The sequence below is a fragment of the Semicossyphus pulcher genome, unplaced genomic scaffold (assembly GCF_022749685.1).
Source record: "Semicossyphus pulcher isolate SPU_LCO1_2020_fin unplaced genomic scaffold, fSemPul1.0.p SCAF_4, whole genome shotgun sequence".
NCBI classification, from domain to species: Eukaryota; Metazoa; Chordata; class Actinopteri; order Labriformes; family Labridae; genus Semicossyphus; species Semicossyphus pulcher.
The window spans coordinates 19345691-19366167 of record NW_027211715.1 but is presented as its reverse complement, the minus strand read 5'-3'; the positions used below and the strand labels follow the sequence as shown (position 1 = coordinate 19366167).

The 20477-nt window shown below is 42.6% G+C and overlaps 2 protein-coding genes across 3 annotated transcripts; one reads left to right on the top strand and one right to left on the bottom strand.

Moving 5' to 3' along the window:
- Positions 1–1679: 1679 nt before the first annotated feature.
- Positions 1680–8143, top strand: tmem47 (transmembrane protein 47). Its single transcript, XM_069680556.1, has 3 exons — positions 1680–2054; positions 5944–6084; positions 6614–8143. Exons 1-3 carry the CDS (start codon positions 1829–1831, stop codon positions 6790–6792), a joined length of 546 nt encoding a protein of 181 aa, XP_069536657.1. The 5' UTR covers positions 1680–1828; the 3' UTR covers positions 6793–8143.
- Positions 8144–8222: 79 nt separating this feature from the next.
- Positions 8223–16200, bottom strand: tab3 (TGF-beta activated kinase 1 (MAP3K7) binding protein 3). Of its 2 annotated transcripts, XM_069679830.1 has the most exons (7): positions 16034–16200; positions 15153–15324; positions 13667–14924; positions 12048–12208; positions 11572–11665; positions 9578–9661; positions 8223–9094 (listed from the first exon to the last, which is right to left on the bottom strand). In XM_069679830.1, the coding sequence occupies exons 2-7, from the start codon at positions 15252–15254 to the stop codon at positions 8949–8951; spliced, it is 1845 nt and encodes a 614-aa protein (XP_069535931.1). In that variant the 5' UTR covers positions 15255–15324; positions 16034–16200; the 3' UTR covers positions 8223–8948. The 2 variants fall into 2 exon arrangements, with proteins under 2 accessions (XP_069535931.1, XP_069535932.1); XM_069679831.1 differs by lacking the exon at positions 16034–16200 and having other exon boundaries at positions 15153–15374.
- Positions 16201–20477: the final 4277 nt, after the last annotated feature.

The following is a 20477-nucleotide window of genomic DNA, read 5'->3' as shown; positions in this document are numbered from 1 at the left end:
CAGAGATTCTTCCCTGAGGACGAAGGATTAGCTAAGTTCAATTAGGAAAAAAATGAGCAATGTAAGCTTCCCTCAGCAGTGTGTGTGTGTGTGTGTGTGTGTGTGTGTGTGTGTGTGTGTGTGTGTGAGAGAGAGAGACTGACAGAAAATGGGGTGTTAAACAATGTGTTACCTGAAGACATACAAGAAAGATAGGAATAGAAAAGCAGGTATGTAGTTCAAAGGTGAATAAATCGAATTAAAAGGAAGTTACATGATGAGTAAAAATTATAAAATACTCGTGTGAAAACATATTTTAACCTCATGATGGGGCTATTGCGGGCAACATTGTGCCAAGAGTACAGATGGCAAACCTCTAAAACACAGTTGGCAACATCAGTTTGATGCACCCTTTGGTACCTGTGTCAGTTTGTGATATTCAGTATGGATTCAGTGCATTAAGAGTATAAAGAAATATTATATTAAATATAATATATCTCAAAAAATACAATGATGAATGTTAAGCTTTTTTGGTTAACTAAACAATAAGGCTTGCTTAAAGTCTTCAAGAGAAAAATGGGACATTTTAAATATGTATGAAAAAGATAAGTGCAGTGTGTTTTGCATAATATTCTGGTCTGTTGGACCTTGTTGAAAGCTGTGGAGTCAGCACCTCTGCTTATTGTAATCCTACAAAGGAGCTGACTATAAGGTATTTCTGTTATCCACTTTAATATTGTGTTAATCTGATTGGTTGTCCAGAAGCATAATTACAACACATGAACAACAATCAATGAAAGTTCTTCGTAAGTGAATGTATGGAAGCACATTTCTGCCAGTAAGAAGAAAAAAAAGATGAAAACTTGATCTTGATGATACCATGAGGACTTTCCCCATTGTAATTATATTAGACAAAAAGTCCTAATAATGGGATAGAAAATGGAAATTATGAGATAAAAAGTCATAATTGTTTGATGAAAAGATTACATGAGTTAAAAAAATAAATGACAAAAAACATCAAAATTATAAGATAAAAAGTCATTACTATGATTTAGTAAAAATTATGATAGAAAGTCATAATTATGAAACAGAATGAAATTAGAAGATAAAACCTCCGGATTATTTAAAATCATGGCATTTTATGTCACAATCATAATGTTGACTTTTAATCCTAATATGATGTTTATCTCATAATTTTAACATTTTATCTCATAATTCTGAAAAAAAAATATTTTTTAAAATCTCATATTTGTGCCTCTCTTACAATGTTTTTGTCATAACTTTGACCTTTTTCATAATTAAGACTTTTTTTCTCATTATTTAGTTTTTTTAAATCTCATATTTGTGCCTTTTTCTTGTCATAAAATGTTTTTGTTATAAGTTTGCCTTTTTTCATAATTATGATTTTTGTTCTCATATTTTTTAATTTCTTTAATCCCATATTACGTTTTTTTGTGATAATATTGACTTTTTTTTTTTATTTTTTAAATCTGTTTATCGTTGGCGTAAATGGACTTCCATACCAACTATTGAGAGCGATAGGGAGAGCTTCTGTGTGAATGGGGGAGGATGAGGCACTAGGACCCAGCAGGTGCAGCTCGCTGTTATTTCACTAATGTGCCGCTCGGTCCGGTCCGCAGAGCGCTGGTCTACAGCAGCGGCAGCAGCAGCGGCTCCGCGCTCCTCCGCATCCTGCTTCACCCAGCACGGGCACGGGCAGGAGAGGACTACCAAAACTTACACCTCAATCTTTTTGTGGACTTAAGGAACTACTCAGACCCATACAGAAATATACACACATGTTCTTCTCATTATTCTTATTTCTGTAAATGTGAGAGCAACTTTAGACATGGCTTCATCCGTGAGTGGCACAGAGGAGGTCCGGGTCTCGACGCTGACGCCCCTAAAGTTGGTGGGACTGGTGTGCGTGTTTCTCGCCCTGTGTCTGGATGTCGGGGCCCTGCTGAGCCCTGCGTGGGTCACGGCGAATGACCAGTACTACCTGTCTATGTGGGAGTCCTGCTGGAAGCCCGTCAGCTCCGAGGTCTGGTCCTGCAACAGCACGCTGACCACCGGTGAGACACACGCTCATGTGCCCGTACACACGCTTACTTTTGGGGATGATGGGATGATGCGCCTCCATGTTGTTTTGGAAGTTTTTAACCAGTTGGGTGTTGTAGTTTATGGCCGAATTTGGGGTGCACACAGACACCCACATTCATATTCAAATTGAGGATAACAAAGAGTCCCTGCAGACTGAGCTCTGCTCAACCAATCTGTTCAGTGGGTGAGAATTATAAAACATCACCCAGGAGAGCGCTAAATGTTAATCACTTTATAATTAGATATTGCCTGGTTAATTTAAACTGCAGAACTTCTCTACATGAAATGAGATAGTGAACAATGTGCTGCTCATTCTGCTCTCAGAGTGGGAAATAATTGACTATTGATATAAATAAAGTTTGTCCTTGAGCCTTTAATTTGTGATGAATAAGACCTTAATAATAGCACTTTTTCTGTTTTTCGGGGACACTTTGTTCATGGAACATTTGCCCAGTGCACCACTGAATGATGTGGGAATTTTGCCTCGCCAGGAGCGGTCCAGCTGGGGTTTCATTTGGCCTTTTGTTGCTCACAAAATGAGCCTTTGTGTGGGTTTCTTCAGCGGCCAAGGAGCGAGGGCAACTCAGAGCAGAGCGGTCCCCAGAGATCCAGATGCCTGCAGATTAGTAACCAGGGAGACAAGTGAAGCACTCCAGAAATGCAGATTTTTTTTAGGGGGGGAACTTCCTAATGGAGTCCCCGTGAAGAGTTTTTTTTAATACTGGAAGTATTTCATTTTTCCATCACAGCCAGACACTCAGTGTTAATCAAAAAATAGGGGTTAACTGCCAAGTAGATTTACTGTCTTGGTGCTTTTGGTGCAAAACAGTGAACACAGACAAACTTTAAGCTTAGAACATTTATTATTGAGACACAGGCATTTAGGCCCTAATTTGTGATATCTCTGTTAGACTGGATGGTACGGAGTCCAGCACAAACATCACATGCACTACCCAAGACTTACTCAGGAGCCTAAATTGTCTTAACTCTATTCTGCATATGTAAACATGGGTTAAGTTAATCAGCACACTCCTGACTTCACCGTCCTTCTCTGTGCTGCCACATATACAGTAGGCCTATACTTCACTTTTTGCTGCCTCTTACTCCTCCCGTGTGCTGAGCGGTGAATTGTGTTTTTGTTAGTCTGACAAACTGTTTTCTTTCTGTCTGAGGGATGAGTAACTGCAGGTCACGCTGGCCCCAGTCCTCCTCTGTCAGCGCAGACAAAGTGCACTTTGGTGCCATATAAAGACATGCAGTCTCGATGTCAGCTCTCCACTCTCAGCAGCAGCAGCAGCAGCATACCAAAGTAAATGCACACAGCAAACTGCCCATTTCCTCAGGCTTGTGCTTGGCTAGGCTTATTGATTCGAATCCCAGTAATCAGTTTCTAACCCCCCCCCCCCTCCTCGTCAGCCCCCCAATATTTCCTCAGTGTCATGCTCTGGGCATTAAATAAATCCTGTTAGTTTGAAACACCAGCTGGCTGCTCAGATGTTGTTTTCTGCAAGGCCTGCATGTGTGTGTTCGTCCGGGAAAACACAACAAAAAGCATATGAAATATCACCTTGTTACAAGCTCGTGAAGTGTTAAATACACAGATTGTAACTCCTCTCCTCTTTCAGTTCCCCTCTCTCTCACATGCACTCTTAAGCAGAGGGTCAAAGGTCAAGAATAGGAGATAAAGGCCTGACACAGGGCCAGGAATGTGGGACGGTCATGCAAGAGCAGTGTGTGTCGATGTCGGGGTGGTGCGATATGAAGGGACGAATGTGGAGCCAGTGTGCGAGCGAGTACAGCTCTGTTAGTCGCAAAGCATATTAATAATTTAATATGCAATAGATCCAGTATTTCAGTGACTGTCTTTAGTGTCACAGATCATACTGTCTCGAACCAGGGACCTTTGGTTGACTTCCTGTTTCTCCAAACTTCTTCATCCTGCTGCCCCGAGAGAGTGAGATTGAGTGTGTGTGACAGCCAGGGAGACACTAGAGGCTCTTCTGTGACACAGATCTTCCACCATTGTCTCAGACAAAGAAACAGACTCGGGGGCCCAGAAGGATTTTTTCGATTAGCACCTCGGCGCTCCCTGACATGCACATAATTAATGCTCAGATTGGATCTTGTCTACTGTATCTCCTCTTCCATCTGTCATCACACAGGGCTCGGATTAATACTCTGGCGCTTCCTGCTCGTCAAAGCCTCTAAGCACTCCGACTCTGGCTGCGTTTCTTGCGCTGCGCACAGGAGTCTGTTCCAAATCTGAAATGAGACGACTCTCTGCTTCCTGCTGTTTCACGGGAGCGCTGATAAGGCTCTCGCTTGCAGACTGCCCGGGCTGAAACTGACCTATAAGAGGATATCTTCCACACGATGAGCTTTGACAACTGCAGGTCAAGTTGCTGTGGCCCCTTTTCTGAGAGAAGGAGGCAGAGACAGCGAAGGGGTCAGTCTTTAAGGGGGGGCTCGTGTTGTGCAAGCTGGAGGCTGGAGGGAGCTGGTGCTCTGCTTTTTGTGGGCTCTGTCCAACATCCTGTGGTGACAGGGCCCATTTTTAAACTCCAAATCCTGAACCATATTTGGTCAAAAGAAGTTGATGTTTGTTTATATTTGAGCTGCTTGGCCCCTGGAATAAAGTTTCCCTCCAACAAGAGTGGGAACTGTGTTTTAAGCAGCTTATGCTCCGTCACTTTCTCTCCGCTGGAGAATGTTTTAATGATTTTCTGCATCAATAGAGAGGAAATGTTCTTGGCAATGCTTCATCTTTGCTACTTCATGGGATTCGTAATAGACAATAGCATGTATACTATAAATAAAAAACTAAACTTAAGTCTTTCAGTTTGAACTTTACCACCAATTTATTCAGAGCCGTATCCCCTTAATGCTTTGATGATGTTTTTTTCACCCAGTGCACTTTAAATTATTTCCTCCTGTGTAATCAAATGCCTCATCATAATATCCTCTGCCTGTTTACATGTCGGCCTCCTGTTTCCTTGCATACGCAGTGAAACTATGAAAGAGACCTTTAATCTCTAAACAATAACAAAATGTCTCTTAACAGTCCAAGGCAAATAAAAAAACACAAACAATCGTTTTTTATACAAGACAACAAAAATACTCTTTTCTCTTTTTAATGTAAGTTTTCCGTTTGCTTCCACTTTTGCATTCCAACAAGGAAAGGGACGCAGCAGCAGGGATTGAGACACTTGTTATTTCCAGTTGAGTGTTTTTGAAGTAAATCTGGGTGAAATGCTGAGAATGCTGCTGAGCTGGCATCAGCCGATACGGGGGGATACTCATTATCTGAGTCACCTCGCGGTCAGTCTTTCTGCTGCTCTGGGGTCTGTTAATGAAGCGCTGAAATACTCACAAACGTAGCCAGGCGTGCATGCGTTTGTTTGCTTCTTGTCGGCCAGAAACTGCTGCGCTCTGTTCGAGGGTTATTCACCGCATGGTTCACATTCTTCTTCTTCCACTCGCATCAAAACATTACGAGCCAGCTTCTCAGAACATTCCCCAGGAATTGTCTCGGCCCCTGAGCCGCAAATATTTTGTGTTTACACTGCGGTTATTCACCACAAACTCCTGTGGGTGGAGGCGTTTTTTTCTCTGAGATTGAGCATGACAGTGTTACTGTGGCTCACCAATAAGGCCTGTGACCTGCCTCTTTCACTTTTCCCCCTCCTCATCTATCTACCCACCTTCCTCCTCCTCCTGTCATCAGCTCAGACACAGCTCTCCAGAGTAACCTCGATTTAGCTACCTATGTCACTCTCTATCTCAGTGTGATTTCATGCCTTTCCTCCCTCACCCCCCTCTCCTCTGTCCCTGTGCGTGTGTATTTGTGTGTGTTTGTCCCAGACTGGCAGATCGCCACAGTGGCCCTGCTGTTGGGAGGGGCGGCGCTCACCCTGCTCTCCTTCCTTGTGGCGCTGATCTCCCTGTGCTTCAGCTCCAGGAGTCGCTGCTACAAGCCGGTGGCTGTCATGCTGTTCTCTGCAGGTACGTAAAGAGAGGAACAAGACGGAGGAGATGTCGGAAAGTCAGAAAACACAAAGAAAAGACTGTTAAGCTTCCTAAATGATCTTTGTCGATTAGAGATGTTTCGATAGCTATACCAGTATCGGTACAGGTATCAGTATCTGTCTCTGATAAATGCCAGCGAATGCACTGATCTGATGTCACAGCTTTTGGTAAATAATCCTATGACAATAATAGACAGTTAGGTGCTAGCAAAATGTCAATATTTTTCCACCAATAATATGCATGTTTTCTAATCGCACTAGTACCAGAGGGGTACTCCGTATCGGCACTGGTATCATTAAGGAGAAAATTATATCAGAACATCTCTAATATCCATGTTAGGTTGTCTGTCAGGGTAAAGATCAAAGGCACTAAAATCAAATTCTATTCCAAGTTCTAATATAAGATTTTATTGTCCCTCTGTCTTCATTTAATCTACAGTTTTATTTGCATTTACCAGACTGATTTTGACCTTTGTACCTTCTTTCTTTCCTGTTTTCTTCCGCAGTGGTTCTCCAGATTTGCAGCTTGGTCCTGTTCCCCATCAAGTTTATAGAGTCGGTCAGTCTGAGGGTGTACCACGAGTTCAACTGGGGCTACGGCCTGGCCTGGGGGTCCACCATCTTCTCTTTCGGAGGAGCCATCCTGTACTGCCTCAACCCCAAGAACTACGAAGACTACTACTAAAACAAAAGGAGAAGTGATATTGAGACTCTTGCTGTGTCCTCTCTGTAATAGGGACTTCCTGTCTGTTACACAGTGCGCAACCACAGACTTAAAAAAAAAAAACAGGAATAAACAAATGCTTACTGTTAGTTTCAGGTCTGGAACCATTTGATACTGTGAACTTTTCACTTATTCGGACTGAGGGATCACTTTCTCTGCAACAAACTGTCTTAAAAAAATAAATAAAAACCACAGTTTGTATTGAGAGAAAAACGTCCGCGTCCCCTTTAAGTGGAACTCCAGTAGGTCTTAGATTTGGGCAGAAAATCTGGAAGGAACAGATGGATTCACTGACCCCATACCAGGACAAAATGATGGACTAATTAACCAATCGGAGCAGAGAGCAAAAGGAACACTGTAAACTCGGGACAGTAACGGATCCAGGGAGGAAAACATCCTATTGAAGAGATATCCTGAGGATGACAAAGCGAGGAAATGCGACATGCTTCTTTTCCCCAGAGATGCATTACATCTGGAGCTTGGCCTTGCCTTCTTCCTACAGTAGAGAGGAATACGCTGGTGAAAGTGTGTCACGAAGATCCAAAGGACTGGCAGCATTTTCTCCTTTCCTATTTGAGTCTATTTAAAGGGTGTGAGAGAGGGATAATAAACAGAAACTACCTAAGACAGTAAAAACATTCCACATCCACCTTCTAAATATCATACTGGTGTGGTGAACACAGGCTGGTTAATGAATAGGACAGCGTCAGTGATGTGTAAACAGCGGCTGCTATTGTAAACATGCATCATAACCCAAAATATACCTGCATTTTGATAAATATAAACGTTGTATTATATGTAAGTATGTGCAGCATAATTATATAATCATTCAAAGAAGACCAGTGGGAGGGAGGATGGCAAATGACCATGTCTGCTGATGAGTGTGCGCCCATGCCTGCATGATCATACCACCCAGCATGTGCTCACACACCGCCCCATGTGATGCCTCCTTATCTTCTCCCCCTTGTGGGAAACGGGAATGCTCTCAGTAGAACATAAAGAACACTAAAGTAGATGCTCGAGCAGAATATCATTGTAGGTATTGAACAGGTTAAAATACTTGCATCAAACTCAAGGTCGATGATGTGCATGAGTAGTGTTATTAGGACTATGGGGATCAATTATGCATAACCTGAAAGAGGACAGTCATATGACCTCTGATCTGATGTGGTTAAAACTCTTCTTCTCCATCTCCCTCTTGTAAAATGATACAAAGCTAGTGTGTGCATGCCACTTCCATTTTGCTGCTGAGTTTATTATGATTCCCACTGGTTTGATTACTAATATAATAAACATGTACTGCGGGAAAAAAGCGTGTGTGTGGTTCCTTTGGGGGGAAAAAGAGCATCTGTGAACTTCGACAAACTTTGCAGACATGCCAGCCGTGCATGGTCAAGTCACATAGAATCAGCTCCTTTATTAAGTACAGCAAGTTGAGGCATTTGCACAGGAAATCAACATCTTATGAACACATAATACAGGGTGGCATAGTATGCATAAAAGTACCAGGAATATACTCGTATGCAAGTGTCTTTAGTGTTCTTCTTTCAGTGAAATGAGCTCTTATACAGAGCCGGATACAGTGTAAAGTCTACATTTCGCATTAGTCAGAACGTATATACCATTGATTTCATAGTTCTGCCGTCAGAGGGGGAGTTACAGGTCCTGGATTAAAGTGGAAGTGCCTCCGATTTGAGTTCAGGAATGGGCGCCGTCGTGTAAACAGGGCAGTCTTTTATTCTGCGTGGAATGTTCTCTAGGTAAACCGTAGCTCCTCCTCCTCAGTCCTCAGTCCCTTTGACCTTTCTGAAGCCCCGTCCAACTCGCTGCCAGAGTCGCACAGTCTCACCCCCAATTTCATACATTTGCTAAGAGTCCCAGCTGTCCTTAAAAAAAAGAATCCGCCAGTGAAGGGTCAAAGTGCACAGGAGCAGTAGACGAGAGCAGGGCACAGAGGGATAGTGGCTCTTCCTCAGCAGGTGAGAGGGTCTTATATATTGACTGATAAGGGTAGACCTCTAGACAGATTCTGCAGATTTTGAAAGGGCGGAGCTTATACTCTCCAGGGATTTTGCAATGGATGAGGCAAGGGTGGGCAAAACAGCGCAGCGCTAAGCTCAGGTGTAGCGCGGCATCTCGCATTGTTCACAGCGGTTGAGTGCAGGATGGTTGAGGAAGGTGCAGCTTTCACAGTTCCACTGAGCGCCTTCGAAGTCCTCGTCCCTCTGGGGCGCCGGCACCGGCTTGGGGCCCTGCTCTGCTTCTAACAAACAAGAGAGAGAAGCGGTAAAAAAATAAATAAAAAGACTGTTCCTTCATGTGATACAGTGCTTAACACAACAACAATTTAAGTGTCATCAGCTCAGGGCTTGAATTAAACATGGCTGTCACTCAACAGACATGCGTGAGGTTAGCATTCAAGCATCAACCATTCAGTGTAAATGGTAATAGACATGAGCTTTCACTAAATAGTACGGTTTCTCATCTAGTTTCCATGCCAACAGATGTGTGGAGATCAACACGGACTAAAGTCAGTTAAGCTTTTAGTCTCGCTTTTCAAACAAAAATGTGCTGCAAGAGTGCTGGGAGCCTGAACCTGAACGTTCCTGCAGTGAAACTCAAATCTGTTTCTTGGTAACAGAATAAACATCTAATTGTGCTCTGTTGAACGTTTATTTTTCTCCTCTTCTTAGCACAACCGTAGGAAAATGTTTCCCGACTCGTATTATGTTACGAAAACTCTCACCTTTCTTCCCGGGTTTGGGCTGCACTACTGGACCCGGCTGAATGTTGTCGTAAAAGTTGTTCATTGCTTTCGGGTCAAACTTCCCTGTGGAGGAAAGCAGAAACCAGATACACAAGTTTGTTTAGCCAGAGGTCCAATCAGTTCCCAGCCTCCAATCTCTTTGTGCCTGTTGACTCACTGCAGGGTTTACACCAACAATTACATCACAGCGGACTCCAGCACAAGAAGATTTCAGGGTCAACGAAAAAAAGAGTTGAAACAGGCTCAATTTTGAGGGCAAGGTAATGAGGCATCATCTCGTTTAGACTAGACCTTATTCATGGTATAAAACACTGATTCATAGATCCCTTACTAAAAGCTGACCATCCTGAATTGTATACCATCATCTCACTGCCACTTAACTGTGGCTAGAGTGCTCACATGTGCTACAATAAATATGGCAATTAAAAAAAACCATTCACATATTTACAGCCTACTGCCCGGAGATGGTGTCTTTGTTTTTCTGCTGACATTTCTTCACTTGGACGCATGAGCTCATGCTTTCTTTTTCCTTCAAAGGCAAATTTCCAATTTTGATTTACGACACAAATATCTATACACACTTGTTTTTCTTTACTGTCAATACCGGAAAACTGTCTACCTCATGTAAATTAACCCATCTGTTACATATTCTTTTCATCACATTATATATTTCAGTGTTGTTGCACTCCCCACATTTGCACTATTGCGCTTGTACATAGAGAGCAAAGTTAGTTAAAAATATTCCTTGTGTGTGGACATACCTGGCCAATAAAACTGATTCTGAAATATCAAAATGAGATATACATTTCTGCTTAGAGTAAGCTACACATTTTTATCAGCATAAAAAATGCTGACAGGTTGTGAGCTTATAGTCAGATGTAACCTTGTGACTGGATGGAATTTTCTCCATGTAAAACTCGCGAGCTCAATAAAGCAATTAAAGAATCTAAATTGGCTGTTAGTCATTTCTTTAGAGGTCTATAACTGCAGCAATCCATTTAACTACACTCTACAACAACTGCATTCTGGACATACAACAATAACAAACGTATGCTAGTTATGAAAAGTAGAAAGAAAATCAGACACTTTAAAAAAAAAAGAGGAACAGTAATAAACACTGTTGAATGCCTGTATAACTTATATGATACTCTAATTCTATACATACACTTGTCCACAAACAAAGACAAAAACTTGCATGGGGAAAGATTATATCACTGAACACCCATGAAGCATCGTTTAAAGTCAGGGGCTGAAAATCCAATAATTGTGCTGCAGTGTTTTTTTTGTTGCAAGTTCAGTTATTTATGACTGAACAGGACATCTAAATGGGAGAGTTTGAGAAGAGCACTGGTGAGGGACACGAGAGATATATTGAACATATAAAAACACGCCAAGGTGCTTCACAATTTGCAGCTTTAGGGACGCGTGGCAACAGAAAGCTAGAGTTAAAAACAACAACTTTCATACATGACATAATGGCAATTTGGAAAACTGCACCCAATGTGGAATGATGCTCCAGGAATTTCCCAGGAAGACCACAGCCCACATGTTCAGTGGCACTGGGCTGGTTGAGAGGCTGGCTGCTCATTAGAAGTTTCAGCTACCAAAAACACAGGTTTTGGTAAATATATAAAGCATTGCAACTTATTTCCACACTGTGTGATCAGGGTAATTTTGATGCAATGTTGTCATAAATGACGTAATCAATTAGGATCACGTACAAGTGAAACACTAAGCCAAGCCCAATAAGGGTCAACCCGGGATTGGACCATGTCCTGTCACGGACCAGCTGGTTATTTTAGAACTCTACATCTGTATGCAGTGTGATGGAGCCTCATCCATCACTCTGGACCCAACTCTGTCTGCTTCTGGGCTTGGCTCTTTCAAGATCAATGCTCTCAAATAAATCAGAGACGCACTTCAAAAGGTTCATGTGTTGGAATGTGCGTTTATGTTTGTGCGTGTGTGTATACCTCTCGAATGCAGAAGATCTTTCTCCTTCAGGGTACAGTCGATATCAATCTGAAGCTGTCTGTTCAGACTCCGCAATCGGGTCATCTCTTCAGGCTGCAGCCGGTGCAAACACACAACCCAGTTAGATTAGACAAAAATAGACAAGCAAAAATTCCCATCCCTCCTTTCAAACTTCGTCTTACAAGGAGAGTTTTAAACCTCACTTTTTATGATATTACAGAGTAATTTGTCTAATGGTTGATGCATTTTAGTTGCACTTGGAGAACTAAGATTGCTACATTTTCTGCTCTTTTGAACAGCACATGTCTGCACAAAAAGTCTGATTCAAATATAGCTGCTACAGCTGACAGAGCCTCCTCCACTACTGGATACACTACTGTTAATATATACTTTTAACTTTGACTTAAATATTGTAAAAAGATTTGAGTTGACATTACGCTGTAATAGTGAGTTAAACGAAGTGTACAGTGCTTACTCTAGGTATAAGAGGGGTGGAGTTGACTCGTCTAAAGCGTCTTTGAAGGGCGTCATATTCCATGTTGTTGACATCGGACTTCAGCTGCTCTAGTTTCTGCTTCTCCATCAGAAGCTCCTTCAGCAGACGCTCCATTCTGGCCCTCTGATGGAGCAGGAGAGCTAGTGAGGAGGGAACCACAGAGAAAATGCTTGAAATTAAATATTTAAAAAAATCAAATGGATATTAAACCATCTCTCACTTATTTGCTCTGGTGACTAATCTATACCCATATAAAAGCCTTAAACTGATATTGATGTAAAAAGTCAATTTAAAACAATACAAATGGTAGTAACATAGACAAATAAGGAAATTGAAGGAGCAATTCTCCCCTGGAAAAAGCCACTGCAGTAAGCTGGTGTCGTTAGATCAATAATCGATAGAACAATAATATTGGAGCCATAGCTGTGGAGAAAGTTGTACAAGCAGCTCGTGGTTTCGCTCATTCTACATTCCTACAACACCCAACGTGCATTGCGCCCTTCCCTCTGAAAGGAACGGCCCAGCGAGAGACGCTGGAGTGATATATTACTGTTTTCGCTGCAGGCAATGGCTCAGAGCGGGACAGAATCCGAAATACAACGAGAATATACCGGTGGAACGTCTAAAAAAAAATCCTCAGGTCTACATTTCAAACCTGACGATTTTGAACGAGACATGACAACGGAGGCGGGCGTCCTAGATTGAGGAAGTGTAGTTTAGGAAGCTCCCTGGCCTACGCCAGATGACGCGTTTTACGTAGTCTGGTGGACATTTTCCAGGGCTCATTGGAGAAGCTGATAGCGTCCTCCAAAGGCACAGAGCCAAATTAAATGTTTTCCTCCCATAAAAGCATTAGCTCCCCATAATAGCATGATAGGACTGAGGTTGAAAATAGGCTAACTCTAAATAGGCTTTAAAATAAGGCTGACCATCACAACTTTAACAGCAAGAAGCACAAGACAACACAACTAATTTAAGAGGACAAACACAAAGCAGTCAAACCAACTACATCATTGTTACAGCTGGGGAGAAAGTCTGGATCATTTTAACAAAATGTGCCAACAACATGGTAGCTAAACACAACAAAATGATTCTCATCAATCACATAATCGACTTCTTTGTCACAGTTTCAACAAACTTGTAACACAGCTGGCAAGTAAAAATGATTTTTCATTGTGGTAGTAAATCTGTATATAGATAACTAGCACACAAAGATGCACGACAACAGAATAAGAAGCTTGATCTCATCAAAATCAAAATTTGCAAATATATTATTGAGCACAAACATGTATAAGAATCAGAGTTTTTTTATAAGGCTTTTTTAGTATGTTATGCATAACAATGGGACAAATAGAGGGGTATGACAAGCAACAAATATGCCCAGCCGGAAGCAAACCAGGGACAAATGGGTTATACAGACTACGACGTTACCACCAATAAACATAATTATCATCAGATTACAAGATGATATGCACCTACACTCTGCTCAACAGTGGTTTCACAAACACCAGTATCTTCTTTAGCTTTTCTCACACGAAAGGCAAGTGACAGTCACACACATGAAGCACAGTACAAAGACAATAACAAGAATCCCCTACCTTGTGTGTAGGCATAGTCATCGGACCCCGAGCTTGAACGTCGGGGCATTTGTTGAAACTGACTGGCAATGCTCCCTGGTAAAGCGGAGATGGGCAGGATGGGTGCAGGGGCCGCATTGTGCTCCCCGTGGTCTACTATGTTGAGAAGAGACTCAGCTTCGGCCACAGGAGGTGAGCTGGGTGGCCTCTGGGCCTGGCCTCCCGGGGACACTTTGATTTTGAAGGTGTAGGCTGACTGGCCTGGTTGAGGAGAGGAGGCAGGCCGAGGCCTCGCAGGGCCCTGATGCTGCAGGTACAACCCATGGTGGAAGGATCCTGGGCCTTGAGGTCCAGTCATAGCGATGCCCCTCGAAGGAGAGCTAGGCGAGGGGCTGGTGGCCATGTAAAGCGTTCCTTGGGGGTGAGCCGTGTGCACAGGTGAGTTGCTGCGAGGTCGTGGACCCTCCAGGGTAATCTCTATCTGGTTTTTGAGGGAGCTTTTTGTGTGGTAGGGCCTGTAAACTGCTGGCTGTTGCTGGGGTTGTTGCTGGTGATGGTAGGGCATGCTGGGGATGGTTGGTGAGCTAATAGGGAGGAAGACATATTGCTGGTGCTGGGGTTGCGGCTGTGGCTGGGGCTGTGGCTGGACCTGATGCTGGGGGGAGCTGTAAGGGGAGCCATATGTGGGAGTACTGTATGGGGACTGCTGATGCTGATATACAGGCGCCCCCGAAGAGGACCAGGGCACTGGCTGTGGGCTCTGGGAGGGTGAGGGTCGAATATACAGGGCGGTGTTGGTGTTGTTAGCGTAGTGCCCGGGAGGGATCTGGAGAGCCTGTGGGGCACTGGGTATATTTTGCGAAAGCGTGACAGTTATAGGGTTCATAGTGTAACGTGGGACAGGGGAATACGTGGGAGACATGCCCTGCATTGTGGGTGGAGGTGTGGGAGTGCTTGCCGACCGGCTCTGATCGTTCATGAAAAAAGGGTTGTAACCAGGTGAGGGGGCCATGTTGGCGGGGGCTGACAGTGGCTCAGGGTAGCTGGGCCGCTGGGGTTCGATGTGACTATCACTGGTGCTGTGCACTAGGGAGCGCCCTGCTCCTGCTGCTCCCCCATTTGCCTTGCTTGCCTCTGACCCTTGGTAGCCCAGGCTGATGCTCAGCATGTGGTTTCGGCTCAGTCGCCCGTCCTCTGGACTGTGATGGAACTCTCCATACAGGTATCTATTACTCTCCTGAGCCAGCAGGTGGCAGCAAAGATCCAGGTTATTGTTGTTCTGAGACGGCAACAGAGAACAGTCTGAGTTATTCAGCATACTGCCTTACTGCCTAGTAAAGATCACAACAGATGGTGCTAGATGCTGGTACTTTAGCATTACAAATTTAGCAACATATCCTAAAAACAAAAAACCTTCTACCTAGGTGAATATCAAATTGTCACAATGTTCCAACATTATCCAAACACCAGGGCATACAAAGGAATAAGTCTCTGTGTGTAGGAATACCTGCAGAAGACAATGTGACACCACCCCCTCTGGGATCTCAGGGAAACGCTGCTTTAGGTCCTGCAGGATGTGATAGTCGACCTGAGAGCCTCCCTGCGCCATCCTGAGCCAACACAGAGAGTCAACGAGCCCAGAACTGCAAATGCTGAAATAACCGATGTCGTCTCATCCCCTGAAGATGCAGAGATGACAGACAGAACTAAACACAAAACTGAAGATTCAATGGGAATGCACCCAATAATCTGCTTAGCTCTCTTGGCCTGCCAAAAGTCTGCCACACACCCTATGTGTCAGCAGTAATTACATCAAGCATATCACTTAAAAAGCCTTTGTGGGGCATGTCAACCTCAGTTTTCACAAACACCACAGTTTACCACCAAGAGAGGTGAAACGGCAGGGACACAACAGACACAAAAGTAAAAGATAACAAGCCAGCGTTACTGGTGTTAATTTACATTAGCACAGGAGAGCTAGCAAGGTGCCTGACAGTCTGTTGTTGTTTGTTTAGCAATACTGTTGCACCAAGCAACGACGACATACCATCGCTAGCTAGCAGGCTAGCTATCAGCATCAGTTAGCCTCCGTGTATCACTCAAACAAACAACCACATGTGATGTGCAGCTCCAACGTAAGACAACATTAACATGCCTGGAAGATTATCCGCATTTATCCGTAACAAAATTAGCAACAAAATCCCCTAAACAGCCTACTTGTACAAATAAGATTAACTCAATTCGCCAAGTGGCTGCCAGCTAACTTTGCTAATGCTAGCCTTAGCTTGGTCCTGTTGGCTGGTCAGCTGTCATAAGCCTGGGTGTTGATGGATTAGCTAGCTAGCCATGCTAAAGTCAGCTCGCCACTTCAGGCTTTATAAAACTCACCACAAGTTAAGAGTCTCCCTCATTTCCTCGACCGCAGCTGAGTGTCGAGGAGAGCTGTGATACTTCTTAAATTGTACAGCGAGGTTTGTCAATTGTTTGTTTTGGCTTAATAACTTGTAGTTTCGCATTCCAGTGTCAGGCCCCTGCCGCTGAATTGCTTACGAACAGGCTGTCTATCGCGATAATGTCAGATTTTCCCGGACCAGGAAGTTGTTCAAATCGGCTGCATCGACGCTGTCAGTAGTGCGCATGTCTGCATGCCGGTCCCCTCTAATCACGTTTGTGGCATAACTCCTCAAACTTTATATCCATTTGATCAACAGTTTAAGATTTCTCTACGCAACATTGCTTCGTCCCTCAATGTACAAAGGTATTCAACATATTGTAAGTCTTAAATATAAACAGCCTATAGCAGTCCCCTAGTACTTAATATTATTCACTCATTTTTAATAGAAATATTATTGATAATGAAATTTAGATTTTTTAAAAATACTGAATAAAATACTGAAAAAGGAAGAGGGAATTATAAAATAAATACAATAAAATAAAAAGGTAAGAGGTAAGATGTAAAATGAAAAGACAGTTTTAATTAATATTAAGATAAACGTATACAGTTATAGTTGCAGGAGCCATTACTATACGTGTTATTGTTTTATTATTTATCTAAAATATGACTGATGTACTTTGACCACTAGATGATACGAATTGTTTTAGGAAATCGGTCAGGTGATGCAGTCAGGTGTTAAAAGCTCACAGGTAAAAAGGAAGTGTAGTTGAGCGAAGGCGGCAGGAGCACGCGGTTAATCACTGTTTAACACTAAGTGATCCGAAAAACTCCACCGAGGCGTCCTACCAGTAGGCCTAAACTACCAGTTGCCTCCAAAACTAGCTTACAACCAAACGTCTTCAACAATATCACGTGTCATATTTCACGCTCTGGTGGATATGCATTTGACTACTGAACAATAGAGGAGTATAGTATCAAACATTGAAGTGTATTGAGAAGAGATTACAGATATTGGTTGTTAGCAAGGGGATCAACAGGACATATAATAACTTAGAAACTGTTAGACCAAAGTCAGTGTTTGTGTCAGACACATTTGTCTTGTGTGTTTTCACTAGGGGGCAGTGACAGATCCTCCAGTTCTGCACTTAACAGTAACAATAACAGGAAGGATCATGGAACGGTTTCTCCAAAGGGAAATGCACATTATAATTCTATTGTGTTTTTTAAAGTCGTGGATAAAAAAACACATGCATCCTCCTTTAGTTTTGCAGTAAAAATGAAGTCTATGTGAGGCCAGGTTAACTGGAGCACAGACAAAAAGGATTCTAGATAATGCAGCGTTTGGTGTTCAAAAGTATCTGACAATTAATGGATAACTGATCCAGTCAAAGATATTTAAGAAACAAGGGAGGACAGAAAAATGGATCCATACATGGTAAAATCTGATGTAACTTTATTGTTACTAAGATTTCAAGGCTGCATTTAACAACTAAAAATTTCAAGAACCAAGACTGGAAGTGCCATATTTGTTAAATTGCATCTCTGAAACTTGAAAATGATTGATCTATTGATACCTACAGACTTGCCTCCGAGTGCAGTAAACACATGGAGTAAAGAGGGATTAGGTGTCAGTAATAGACAAACAATGTAATGACTCATGAACCACAATGTGTTATGTTTGTGGGGAGAAACAAGATGACAATGTTCTTTTACTTTGTTTTTTTTTGTTTTTTTTTTACATTTTACATAATATTGTCTCCTTCATGTCATACAATCATTTCACTGAAGCAAAGTTTTGAAACTTGTGGTCACAACAAATGATTTTGACCCTTTGTGATTGGTTTAAAATGTTTGTGTTACTGTCAGTTTACATTAATTCTCCTGACTGACTCTGTAAAACAGGAACAACCCAATATTTTCAATGAGCTGTGGAAGTTGGTTGTGAATAACATGAAGCACAATCTCTGTTCAGGTATCGAGCATCTTTTTCAGCAACACTCGTCTCCTGTTCCGAGCCAGTCAGAAGAGAGGAGCTGACAGAGAATACAGTTTTCATTGATGCTCTGCCAAAAACCCACACATACACTCACAATATTGAACTTTTTGATCTTGTTCTGCCAAGTTGGCTCCGGCTGACATGCAGGAACTCAGAGTGCGGGTAGTGTGGAGCCTGTGTCAGTTCTGGAGGGACTTCTAAAGGCCGGACAGAGGGTGGATCACACCTCTAATCAGGTGATGGATAATATACAGGCCTTCGTTTCATTCTAAGAAATGTCCTTTTTTCTTTTTCCCTCAAGAGATGATGTGACAGTTTCTCCTGGGACTGGTTCAACAAAACCTCTTCTTTCCTCTCCTCCACCCTGCTCTTATTTCCCCCTCTCTCTGTAAGACAAAAAAGATAAGAGTATCAAACGTGTGTACAGATAACTAAACTTCATGAAATCATATAACAATAGATAAAGTGATATTTATCTTTTTGTCACACTAATATGTTTGGGATACGTACTGGATGATTTGTTTACTGCTAAGTCTAATCAGTGAATAAAAATAAGCCACTGTTCACAGAATGGAGAAGATGGGTGTCTAATTTTTTCTAGCAAACTGAAACTGTAGAGTTGTGGACAGCTGGCGTTCGTGTGTCCATGCACCTGCACATTATATAGTTTTGACCTGCTGAGCCAGTCCACTGCCGCTTCAGCAGGGGGGCGTGGGCTGTACCACCACAGAAACATTGATAGGGGTTGGGAGGGCTGAGCTGCAGCAGCTGCGGCCATAAGGCCCAGTCCGACTCAGGTTAGCTGTCCTTACAGTGTTGACAAGTCGCCACAACTGTGTTGCTATTTTAAGCCGTCCCCTTGTTGTCCCTGGTGCCCCGCAGGACTCAGAACAGAGGCGGACGGAGCCCCTTTGCCCTGAGAGTTCACAGAACAGACCTCCACCACAACATATGCCTTCAACTGAGCAGGAAGTAAATAAGTAACAAGGGAGAAAAGCACATATGGCCTCTCTATAGGGAGAACAACATAAAGTGGAAGTCAGATGCCAGCTCTGAGGACGTACGCTAAGCTTGAAGTACATTTGCTGGCCGTCTATGATCCACAATTGTTGTAAGCGAAGACCCTTAGTCATCTCTATGATCTTTCATCGAAAGGTTCCCAATAGTTTCCATCTCTCTCTCTTCCTCTGATGCTCTTGCTCTCAGGTTTCACTTCTCAGTACAGTATTAACTCGAGCTTTGGCCCTCTTGCTGGGGGAATCCCAAACCCTTGACAACTCAAACTGGACACCATGTTTGCTGCAGTTATGTAACATTTGCTGATTATCCCGACATTTACCTTTAACCTCTGAAATAGTGGTTAAATAATATGAAGTAAGCACTGGGCCAAACTGTGTATTCAGTCTATTAAAAATGCTATGACAATTAAGGCAGCACTGATGCATCATTTCAGGCTTTTGTCTGCCACCTCCCAAGAATCTCTATAACATTCCCTGGATATTTGAATGGGGACTTTGCTTGGTGGGTTTTCTGCCTGAGGCCTGTTTGGTCAGTGAGTCAGCAGCTGTGCTTGGAGCCATTAGGGCAGACAAAATGTGTCTGCTGCAGGGTTTCTATTTACATCCACCCACAATGAGAGAGAACAGCTTTCTCATCCTAGTTTAAAGAAAGACTCAGACATAAAGGTTGTGTGTCTGAACCCTGTAGTGTAGGCTTGTACTGTATATTTCTTAAAAGAAATTAAGGTTTCAGACGAGATTTGACCATTTTTAAAAGCTGTTTATGTGTTGCTCCTTGCCTTCCAACCGCCGTTGCATAGCACAAAGACAGCAACATCTAGGTTAGGCAGGAAAAACAACGCACCAGCTCTTAACTGATAAGTCAGGAATCTTGGCTCATACAGGCCAACAAGCAGATAATGATGTTTGTCTGCATTTAGGCTGTTGGCCTCCCAAACAGTCCTGGTCAGAAGAGGGGGTCAGTTTGTCTTGTACCAGACAACACAACTTTTCTTATGTTGGCAGGAAAAAGATATTAGATCATTGAATGTGTTGTCAAAATGATTAAACTGGCAATTTCTTAGCTGAAAGTGAAATTAAAAGCAGGATATAAATGACTAAAACATAAGATTGATGTTAAAGAATTATAGGAGAGCATCTTATAAACATGCATTAGGTTGTACATGTTAATCATAAAGTTAATGTTCTATCAATAAGTTCTCTAACAACTAGGCCTACACGGCAAAAGGGAATTTCACTACTTTAGGAAGTAGTCACTGTAAACTCATTGTTGGGTACAGGCATTGACCCATGATAATAACTTAATCTTAATGATTGCAAAGACAGTTTGTATTATGTTTTTGGTGGAGATATTTATATTGATTTTATATATAAAAGTCGTGTCGTTATAACTTAATTAGTCAATAACCTCACAAAAATCAA

Coding starts and splice junctions, on each gene's coding strand:
- tmem47 (XM_069680556.1), top strand. CDS start 1,829: ATGGCTTCATCCGTGAGTGGCACAGAGGAGGTCCGGGTCTCGACGCTG. Junction 2,055..5,943: donor CAACAGCACGCTGACCACCG/GTGAGACACACG, acceptor TGTTTGTCCCAG/ACTGGCAGATCGCCACAGTG. Junction 6,085..6,613: donor TGTCATGCTGTTCTCTGCAG/GTACGTAAAGAG, acceptor TTTCTTCCGCAG/TGGTTCTCCAGATTTGCAGC.
- tab3 (XM_069679830.1), bottom strand. CDS start 15,254: ATGGCGCAGGGAGGCTCTCAGGTCGACTATCACATCCTGCAGGACCTA. Junction 12,209..13,666: donor TGACTATGCCTACACACAAG/GTAGGGGATTCT, acceptor CCTCCTCACTAG/CTCTCCTGCTCCATCAGAGG. Junction 9,662..11,571: donor AGATCTTCTGCATTCGAGAG/GTATACACACAC, acceptor TTTCCTCCACAG/GGAAGTTTGACCCGAAAGCA.